Source organism: Lingula anatina, chromosome 9, assembly GCF_051362555.1.
Source record: "Lingula anatina isolate TDL-2025a chromosome 9, LinAna3.0, whole genome shotgun sequence".
Taxonomy (NCBI): domain Eukaryota; kingdom Metazoa; phylum Brachiopoda; class Lingulata; order Lingulida; family Lingulidae; genus Lingula; species Lingula anatina.
In genome coordinates this window covers 19,963,415-19,974,563 of record NC_141775.1, presented here as the reverse complement: position 1 = coordinate 19,974,563, position 11,149 = coordinate 19,963,415, and the positions used below count along the sequence as shown (strand labels likewise).

General features: G+C 34.5%; 1 protein-coding gene and 1 long non-coding RNA gene across 2 annotated transcripts; both read right to left on the bottom strand.

Moving 5' to 3' along the window:
* Window positions 1-113: 113 nt before the first annotated feature.
* On the bottom strand, window positions 114-5,096 carry LOC147760117 (uncharacterized). The gene is made up of 2 exons (XR_015331235.1): window positions 1,596-5,096; window positions 114-1,381 (listed from the first exon to the last, which is right to left on the bottom strand). It is a non-coding gene; the product is annotated as an uncharacterized LOC147760117 (long non-coding RNA).
* A 4,718-nt stretch (window positions 5,097-9,814) lies between these two features.
* On the bottom strand, window positions 9,815-11,144 carry LOC147760116 (E3 ubiquitin-protein ligase NHLRC1-like). The gene has a single exon (XM_086995540.1). It carries the CDS (start codon window positions 11,142-11,144, stop codon window positions 10,200-10,202), a length of 945 nt encoding a protein of 314 aa, XP_086851666.1. The 3' UTR covers window positions 9,815-10,199.
* Between the last annotated feature and the right edge of the window lie 5 nt (window positions 11,145-11,149).

The following is an 11,149-nucleotide window of genomic DNA, read 5'->3' as shown; positions in this document are numbered from 1 at the left end:
AATGTATTTTCTGACAGTATTTTAAAATATCTTTGTTAATCCACCCTCCATTTTAGATGGTCTTCCAACAAAAAAATTAGATACCCGTCAATGTAAACTTTAAAATCTGACCGTCTGCCTGAAAACCTTGAGGACGATCCCAATCTGCCCCTATGATAAGATTACAGTTTCAGGACCACGAAAGTTCAAATTCACATACTAGTAATGAAAATCACAATATTTGACATATGAAAGCAGTGCATAGAATAATATAATGTTACATAATGCTGAAATACATAAATACCAATACAACTGCTTTTGTGGGAAAACAGAAAATGTGCAGAGCTTCAGGTGGAGGGGAGTTAAAAATTGAGTTGAAACCCTCAGTGTTTGAAAAAAATTAAAAACAAAACATTTCAGTAAAGCTGCTTTTAAAACTAGCATTAATGTTGGCATTATACAAAATAATTTTTTGAAAACTAATTTGCAAAATTAAACAACATTTATCTGCATAATTATCACTGCTTCCCTATTATGGACACTGTTATCTGGCAGAAAACTTAACCTATGGGAGTTTACAGGGAATCTCAACATGTGTGTTTTATATGATCTCATTTTATTGCCACTTGAAACTTAATTTAGGCAAGTGACCTTATAGCTCTGAATTTAGCTAGTAGTTACCCAATGGAAGATTAGAGGCTTGTCACCCAAATGTGACTAGCAACGGTATTCAGGCCCATGAAATATCTAAGTCACAATTTTAAAAAAGCAGAAAATAATAATGCACAAAATAGGAGGCTGTCAGTTCTAATGTAATACAATGCTTAACTGCACAGTCAACCCCAAAATTTAATTATGCACAACAGTATATAACGATGTAAGTAAAAGCATAAGGCTTCAGGCCCATGAGAGTTCAAGCTCACACCAGAATGAGATAAATAAAAATTTCACAAAAAATGCATAATTCGATAAAAAGGATAATTCAAAAGAGCTGGTTTTTCTAATTTAAGCTGTTTGTCAATCCTAAGAATCATTTTTTGTAAATATAAAATAGGTAACAGTTTTCTTTTTATAACGTTATGGTGATAGTGCACAAAGTAGGTTTTTGATGCAATATAACATAATGGTCAACTGTATAAATACCACAAAATTTTAATTATCTTCTATTAAAAACATGGACATTAAGAAAATTTGATTACCACCAGGCTTCATGCCCATGTGAGTTCAAAGTCCCAGTATGATGAAAATAAGAAGATAGAAACTCACATACCTTATCAACAAGCTAAGAAAAACTCTCGAACATTCTGAGCAATACACGAGAATTTTGTTTTACTACATGTGAACTACTTACCTGCTGCTTTGTCAGGAGAGGCAGGTGATTCACTGTCATCAGGGGAAGCAGCTGTAGAATAAAGAGAAGAATAATATCAAACAACATTCTAACAGAAAAAGAATCAACCTTGAAGTAAACAAAAATGTTTTCAAGGCACATATATGTGGAATGGCCAAAGAAAAACACATAGAAGGTGGAATCTCTTGGCAAAAAAGAAGAATAACTACAAATATCTGTTTAAATTGCACCAAGATGAACTATTCGAGACAATCATGTACAATACCTCTATTTGTCAGCATGTTATTAATATTCTCTTCTGAATCTGGTGGGGATTCCTCTAGTGGCGTTTGGTCCAATACTGTTAAGTCCGGCTCACAAAACGTATCTGAATTCTGTACTCCAATTGCCATGTTTTGTGCAAACTGGTCTTTTGGATCATCTGAGAATAGTTGGAAGGATCATACAGGTAGATCAAGCGTTGTATCTAAATGTACCCTTTCTGAGTGTACGTATCAGGCTACACCGTTGAAAAATTCAATTCAATATTGAGTAGAATAAAGCATGGTGTTTTTACAAAGAATGAAATTATAGTGTTTGTACCCAGTTAAAAAATAATCAATGGGCTGTAGGAGTAGATTGTAAAGTGTCATGTATGTTAATTGATTGATAACAATACAAAGGCACCACTTATTTAGGTACTATTTCACTCAGCCCCTCGTCTACCATACTAAGATAGGGAAGGACACATTTCGACACCCACACGTACACGTATGTATAATTCCTTATTGTGAATTATGTGGTAAAATTGAAAATGTCTTATCTTCTGTTCTTTGTATTCTTTATAAACATATTCCATATGTGTCAAACGTTTTCCTATATTCTGCTTACCTTTTCCTCTGATCCAACAGGATCGGCCAGCTTTATGGACAACACACCTATGGCGGTATATATTCACGCCAGTTGTATTTGCATCTTCTTCTTTGATATATTCCTCATGGATGAGGCGCTTGGCGAGATAAGTCTTCCCCACACCGTAAGGTCCAACAATAGCTACTCGCTGTCGGTATACTGGAATCTTACCACTTTCACACAATCGGCGAAGCCGTTCATTAAACTCACCTGGTAATACATATGTTATGCTTCAGATTGACAAAAGGACTCATGGATAAGGTGAACGATGATGTCTGCAGACGTTATATTTATTGTGAAGTGATAGCAGAGAGGAAGCGAGAGAAAATCTAAAGAGGTGGATGCCTGCATATGTGCTTGAGAGTAACAGTGTGTTATGTAAAATCTCACATTTTCACGATGACAAAAGTCGATAAATCGCAGCTTAATTAAATTTTTGAATTGAATTGAGAAATTCCCAAAAATACTATGGTGCCTTATTTATATCAGGGTAAAACAAACTTCGAGTAAAATAGATAGATAGATAAAAAGGGTGTGTAATCTGGATACTGAATCACTGCTGAAGAACAAAGTGAAGTATACAGACATTTTTCATAAATCACAAAGTCGATTTGCACACAAAGTCTGACGTGTAAGATCGACTATGTTCCAGATTACAAAGCAGCGTAGAGTAAGATTGCCAGTATATGACTTCCTATTCAAGGTCAATAGTAACTATAAGTGTATCTCTGCCATTTTTGCAGATAAAAGAGGCAAAAAATTTTCAAGACTTAGTTTAAGATGAAAAAGTAGGTCAAAGGTCAATTTCAAGGTCACAGTTTGGCTGCCAGTATGTGACTTCTTATTCAAGGTCAATAGTAACCATGGGTGTATCTCTGCCAGTTTTTGAGTATTTCACATTTTGCTTCACTACTGAATATCGAAATGTACTTTTTTATATAGCACAACTCCTAACCTACATATCAAAAACAAACAAAAAAAATGGATTCCAACCCCAGTATTAATTGAGCTTGACAAGCTCTACGTAATGCAAAAAACAAGAGGTCTCTTGTATTAAGGGTTCCGGTTTAATAGAGAGTTTTCAGCTTTGGCATCTAACGGCTGCCTCTCCTGTGAAAATGCACGATTGACCCCAAACTCCCGAAGATGAAGTCCCAAAATGTAATCCCCCACTTAGGTCGGTGTAGTTTCTAAAAATTGGCACAAATATATATATTTTTTAAACCCCCATTTTTAGGAGATTTTGGCCTGTTTGACCTTGAGATAAAAACAATATTAGCTGATGAATCACAGGGACAGTAACTTCTAAAAACCATCAGATGTAAAAATTGTAGCAAGTAGATGATGTGTTGTAGCAATGTAAGAGATTTTGTTTACTAGTTAAAAAAACATTGCAACAGCCTTGATATATATAATATGTGAAGCATCATGATAATACTAAGAAATGGGACTCAACATTTTAGAATGTTTTTCTTATGATTAAATAAAAAAATAAAATAAAAAATAAGTTCTATTGAAAACATCATTTCAACAAGTATTTCATATATCAAGAGATATTTGGTGCAGTTGTATCAGTTTTGTAGGCGACATTGATGTTTGTTTAATTTAGACTTGAAATGGCAATCAGCATGTACATGTATATTGTACAATGCTAAATATCTGCTTGGCCCAAACATTTGTTGAGTTGGTTTAATAACAAGTTTATTTTTGTTTCCATTTGATGGTGCTTGCATCATATTGTGATGAAATGTATCATCATACATGTATTATGTATATAACTATTAAGATTATTACATGAATTTTTTTTCTTTAGTTAATAACTAATCAACCTACAAATACATACGCCATTGTACTGAATCTGCCTATAGACTGTTCAGAATACATTTTATAAACACCCATTTTTTTAAAATTTGGAGCAGACCAAGTACATTTGGAGCAGGGCAATAGATGTACAGACATATTGTACTTGCCTGATGGGCAGGTGCCTCATTCTCACTAATAATTCTTATGGGTTCAATGGAAATTGGTCACTAACAGTAAACAAGGCAGCAAAGCTGTCAAATGTACAGACAAAAAACAGAAAATAAAGATGCAAAAAAGGTAATTTTGTCAATTTTGATGCAATAAAAAATAATGCTTATATATATGTATATAATAATACTTGTCAGTCAACACTGAATTTTAATCATGCACAACAGGTAACATGGTCAATAACAGGAGTGGACCCTGAGATATTTTCTGACAGTATTCCAAAGTATCTATGTTGATCCATCCTCCATATTGATGGTCTTCCAACAGAAAAAAATAGATACCAGTTAATATCAGCTTAATAACCTGGCTGTCTTCCGGAAGACCCAGAAGATGGTCTCAATCCACCCCTTCAATAAGATTACAGTTTCAGGACCATGAGAGACCAAAGTCACATGATGAAAGTCTCAATATTTGAAAAATGATGACAGTGCATAAAATAATATTACATAATGTTTAAAGACATAGAAAACAATACAATTGCTTATGTGGAAATACAGAAAATGTGCAGAGCATTGAGCGGATGAGAGTTAAAAGTCACAAATGCAAGTTTTTGAGAAAAAATTGTAAAGGAAAACATAACAAAACTAGAAAACCACCGAGAGTGCAGACCTCTGCCAAGGCAGCAATTGTTGATTATTATTGATTATTGATTGATTATTGACAAAGACCACCACTAAAAACTAATCATTGTCCTATTAGGCCCAATTCTGACAGTTCCTGAAAATTTCAGCAAAATCAGTCCATAACTTTTTGAGTTATGTTGATGACAGACAAACAGGGGTGAAAATATAACCTCCTTGGCAGAGCCTGAGGTAAATGTAATTCCAATGAAGCTGCTATTCAAACTTTTAATCTTTGATTATATATATATATATATATATATATATATATATATATATATATATATATATATATATATATATATATATATATATATATATAAGTTTTTGACCCATGTTTCTTTCCTGTAAGTTTGAAGACAGTAACAGGAGCTCCGAGTCCCACAATGAATATGCCAAAAAGATAATGAATATTTCACTCAAATGTATAACTTCCACAAAAAGAAGCCAATTAGACTGCTTTTCCAACTCATTCTGCATTTTAGTCCAGTGTTTCTTTTTTAAAGGTTTGACAGTTAAAAGTGACACAGTTTTCCCATAATGGTCATCATGGCAGCAGCACCAAAAAAATGTGTTTTCTTCTATTTTGATTCAACATTACATAATGTTTAACAGCATAATGACCATCAATTTTTAATAATAGAATATTAGTAACATGAACATTCAGAAAACGTGACTAGCAAAGGTCTGCAGGCTCATGGAACTTCTTAAAAATGCCAAAGATGAGATGGGAAAAATATCAATAGAACAGTGTTAAATGTCCAATGTCCTCCATTCTGAGATTCTGAACAAAGTGGATGATTGAATCTCACAAACTGCAATGATATGAGTTTATTTCCATTTCTGACACTTTATTACACAATACACGATAACAAGTTTACCATCATTCTTACATAATCAACTAACAATGTTGTAAAGATGCAGGAAATATCAAACAAACACATTAAAATGAGACTGTTAACATGCCTAAGAATTGAATCTGAGGAAATGTGAAAAAACAGCTTAACTTCTAAAATAAAGGCCCGATTATGCCGATTTTTTATTTCAACCTGCGTTTTAGTAAGTTTGACTACCCCTGGGAGTAAAATGACAATTGGCCTATCTGTCTTTCTTATATTGTGTTATCAGTGTTGCATATATGTTGAAAAAAGTGAAAAAACAGTGTAACTTCCGTAAAAATGACCCGATCACGCTGATTTTCGAACTTGACCTGCGGATTATGAATATTCATCAGTTTTGTAAGTTTCAAGCCAAAAGCAAAAACGGTTTTCCACTTATCGTGTTATCGGTAAAAGTGCACGACGGCGACGACGACAGACGCAGATGATGGCTATATGTACAGACACATCTGTGTCTATACATAAAAAGTTTCTCCACTCTTCATACATTTTTACTAACACCTAGCTGTGTGCTTACTATAAAACTTAGAAATGCATGCCCTTACAGAACTTAAAATGTTGCTGAAGTACTCCCGGAGTGTAGCAGGAGTACTCCAGCAACATAAAAATGCTGCTGGATAGTATCCCCACAGGCTAGCTGCTAGCGTCTTGTCTGCGGTTATATACAGGGCATGTTGCCGGAGGTAAGACGCAGGGTTCCCGGAACCTAGCCACTAGCGGCTACATTCTGGCAACATGCCTTGTATGTTTCCACAAGGTAGCCGCTAGCAGCTTATCTGAAGCTACATATAGAGCATGTTGCCGGAGGTAAGCCGGAGGGTTGCTGGAAGTTAGCCGCTAGTGGCTACACTCTGGCAACATATACACACTGAACATTTGCATGTAGACACAGTGTTTTATTTACCTCTGCGTCATGTGTACAATACGCATGAATCCTAAAATTGATGCAAAAAAATATCAAGAAAAGAAAAAACAAAATGCATACTTTTGTCTATATCATTTTGAAGTTGTATGACTGTTAGTGTGTTTGTTGTCATATGTTGAATAAACTTTGGTTACTTATACAAAAGCTGTTTTTGTATTCTTCAGGTCCTGCAGATTGATAGAAGGAAGGGAAGAAAATATGTAGAGTTCAGTTTGTGGTAAAAATGTAGGTCTAAGGTCAATTTCAAGGTCACAGTATATGACTTCCTATTTAAGTTCAATAGTAGCTATGGGCATTTCTTTGCCAATATTGGAGATATGAAGGCCAGGAAACATGCAAAGTGCAGTTCATCATAAATAGTAGGTCAAAGGTCAATTTCAAGGTCACAGTCAGATTGCCTGTATATGACTTTCAATTCAAGTTCAATAGTAACTTTGGACCTATCTCTGCCAGTTTTCGAGATATAAGGGAAAGAAAATTTGCAAAGTGCAGTTCATCATAAATAGTAGGTCAAAGGTCAATTTCAAGGTCACAGTAAGATTGCCAGTATATGACTTCCTATTCAAGTTCAATAGTAACTATGGACCTATCTCTGCCAGTTTTGGAGATAAAAGGGAACCAAAATTTGCAAAGTTCAATTCATGATGAAAAGTAGGTCAAAGGTTAATTTCAAGGTCACATATAGATTGCCAGTATATGACTGCTTATCCAAATTAAATAGTAACCATAGACCTATCTCTGCCAGTTGTGGAGATTAAAGGGAACCAAATTTTGCAAAGTTCAATTCATGGTGAAAAGTAGGTCAAAGGTCAATTTAAAGGTCACAGTTAGATTACCAGTATATAACTTCCTATTCAAGTTCAATAGTAACTATGGGTGTATCTCTGCCAGTTTTGGAAATATAAGGGCTAATAAATTTGCAAAGTTCAGTCTTGGTGAAAAGTAGGTCAAAGGTCAATTTAAAGATCACAGTTAGATTACTTATACCCGGTAACTTCCTATTCAAGTTCAAAAGTAACTATTGCCAGTTTTGGAGATATAAAGATCAGAAAACTTCAAAGTGCAGTTCATCATGAAAAGTAGGTCAAAGGTCAATTTCAAGGTCACAATTAGATTACCAGTATATGACTTCCTATGAAAGTTAAATAGTAAATATGGGCATATCTCTGCTAATTTTGGAATATTTAACATTTTCCCCACTGAATATTGCAATGTTGTAATTTTTGATATAGCGCAATACCTTAAACCATATCGAAAACAAAAAAATGGACACCACCTCCAGTACTGCACTTGACAAGTTCTACAACTTGTGATTAACAAAAGGTCTCTGGCATTGACCATTCTAGAATACAAGCAAGTTTTCAGTTTCAGTATCTAATGGCTGCTTCTCCCGTCAAAATGCACCAATTGACCCCAAACTCCCAAAGATGAAAGGAGTCCCTAATTGTAACCCCTCACTATAACAGGGGAGCTTAGATCTGTGTAGTTTCCTAAAAATAGCAGAAACAAATATTTTTTTGCAGAAAATTTCCATTTTTAGAAAATTTTGGCTTGTTTGACTTTGAAAAAAAGGTCAAAAGTCAAATCCAAGGGCATATTTGGAATCTCCACATATGACTTTCGGTCAGACTTCTGTAGTAATTTTCCCATAATTCCTTTAGTTTGGGAGATAGTTAGCCTTGAATTTTCAAAATTTTTGACAAGGGTGCGTTTCAACAAGTGTCACGCCCAGGCCAATGCACTGACAGAGACAAAAAAATCAGGGTGTTCAAGTTGAGATTATATGTGACCTAAATCCAAGAGATGGGGACACAGGTCCTGGTGGTCTAGGAGGAGAAGCGGTAACGGTGACTCATTTCCGACTGCGCCCTACTGCGGAGCTGCACGATCCGGCGGAGCCGCAGGAGCCGTACGAGACAGGTCGGGACTAAAACCATGAGTACCGCCAGCGTAAACAACACCAATTCATATACAATTTATTTACATAATATATGGTTGAACACATCATTACTAGTTAAAATTACCCTTTCAAAAAAGGCGGGAAAATTTTGACTCCTGAAAGTAAAAAATTACTCAAATTCTGTAGTGTCAGTGAGTGATCTGACTCTCTACTTCCAAATTGTATTATGTATGATATGGCAGCATTGATGTTTATTTATATGATTTGTTATTTATTCCTGTAGCAGGATGCTTTATGGTTTATTTTGCCTATATAATTGGACTATCCAGAAGTGTCAACAGCCATTAAGTTGTTCTGTTTAAAATAAATCATACTCAGAAATTTTCACTTTCAAGCATTCTAAGAAATTGTTTTTATTTATAAGAATAAAATTGTTTTTAAGAATAACATTTGGAATTGAACCTGTAGTGCATACATATAAGGCATTATATATATATATATATATATATATATATATATATATATATATATATATATATATATATATATATATATGTTCATGGTGATATATTCTTTCTCATCTACGTTTAGTGTGTATGACATAAATATGTGGGTCCATCAGCCTGCAGTTTAAAAGTTCCAAAAAGGTGGTCAAAACCATTTCATCAAGGTTTTTATCCAGTATAATAATAATAATAATAATAATAATAATAATAATAATAATAATAATAATAATAATAATAAATAAATAAATAAATAGATAGATAATAAATAAATAAATAAATAAAAATGCATTTAACTTTTTGTGTTACATAAAAATGTGTTTAGTTTTGTATATTTCATTATAATTTGCATGCTTTGACAGTATAAATGCAAGTACTATTTTTTTGTATTCCAAACCCAAGGTCACTGTTGTGTATGAATACATTACTTCCTGTGAAAAGTAGTTCCATTTCATGAAAAATGGTCGTCTGCTAGTTTTATTTGCAAAGAACAATCCACAAAGTCAGGAAAATAAGGTATCATCCAAAGTACTTCAACATTTAATTTATTTGTGTGTGTTAACAACAAACTGGTGATGAAATGTCTTTGAATATAGAAGTGGTAAGACATCAAGAAACTTGACAAAGTACATAAATATATATATATTTGAGAATTTAGGTATATCTAAGCTTTCATGAACAGCTACAACATGAAGAATATGAAGAATTGGACTGTTCTGTTGTGAGACTTGAGTTGTTCTTCACTGACATATGGACAAGAAGTTCAGGGATTAAACAATGTAAGATGTTTTTCTTGTGACTTAATAAAAATACAAATAAAGCATACTATAAATTCCATTAAAAAGAGGTCTTCATCATTATTCAAAATCCTAATCACTATAATGGGTTCATGGAAATTTGTCAGTAACAGTAAAGTATCAACTATAGAAAATGTCTCCACTCTACATACATTTTTACTAAAGCACAACTGTGTGCTCACTGAATTTAAAAGTTTTTTTATTGAAATAAAGGCAAACATATTCATGGATAAAAACATTGTAAGACTAATAAACTTTCAATTTTTTTACATAATAATCATATCTACCCACAGTTAATACATGTTACTCACCTTGTTTCAGTTCAGTATACTTGAATGTCTTAACATTGCCAAACCTCTCTCCCACCACCAGATGACCAGTAGCAGGGTTGATGACTACTGCCCAGGGATACCACAACCCATCATCCTTAGTGACAATGTATCTGATAAACTGTCCCTGTGGACTCAGTGCCACTATCCTGTGGTTACTAAAGTCAGCAATGAAGATGTGACCATAGCTGTCTGTGCACACTCCACGTGGATAACTCAGTTTACTGCCTTCTCTGCCGTCGTCATACTTGTACAGATGATCACCAGTAGGTGACAGCACATGTACACAGTGTCTCCACATGTCACTGCCCCAGTCTGATATCACAATGTTATCATTCACACTGTTCACTGTGATGTACATTGGGTATCTACACATACTGTGTGGAATAGTGTTCAGGAGCTGTCCACTGAATGTGAAGATAGACTTCTTTACTGTGTCACAAACCATCACATGACCTTGTCTGTTCAGTGTAATACCCCATGGTGACTCCAGTAGACCCTGACCCATGGTTGTCACCTGCTGACCTCTGGTGGAGTACACTTGGACACATCTGTCACCCCATGATGTTATATACAGGTGACCAGTCTGTGACACAGCCACATCCCATGGTTTGTTTACTTTAATGTCAAACTTAAATTGTCCTTCATGTGTGAATACTTTTGTTCTGTTGTTATTATTATCCACAACAAACATGTGTTCCTTATCTATGGCTAACCCAGATATGAAGGTTTTTTCTCTATCATCTTCCAGTTTAGCCCTGAAGGAACGCACACATTCTGCCTTGTCTAAGAAAACATGAGGATGTGTAGCTGATGTTGTATTTGTTTCCTGTTCAGCTAATGGAGGTTGTGTCTGTACTGTCACCTGTCCTGATCTTGGATTTACACCTCGTCTAGACTGCCCTAACATGGCTTCCATTCCGA

Bases quoted from the DNA above. Each gene is read 5' to 3' on its own strand.
- LOC147760116 (XM_086995540.1), bottom strand. From the start codon at position 11,144: ATGGAAGCCATGTTAGGGCAGTCTAGACGAGGTGTAAATCCAAGATCA.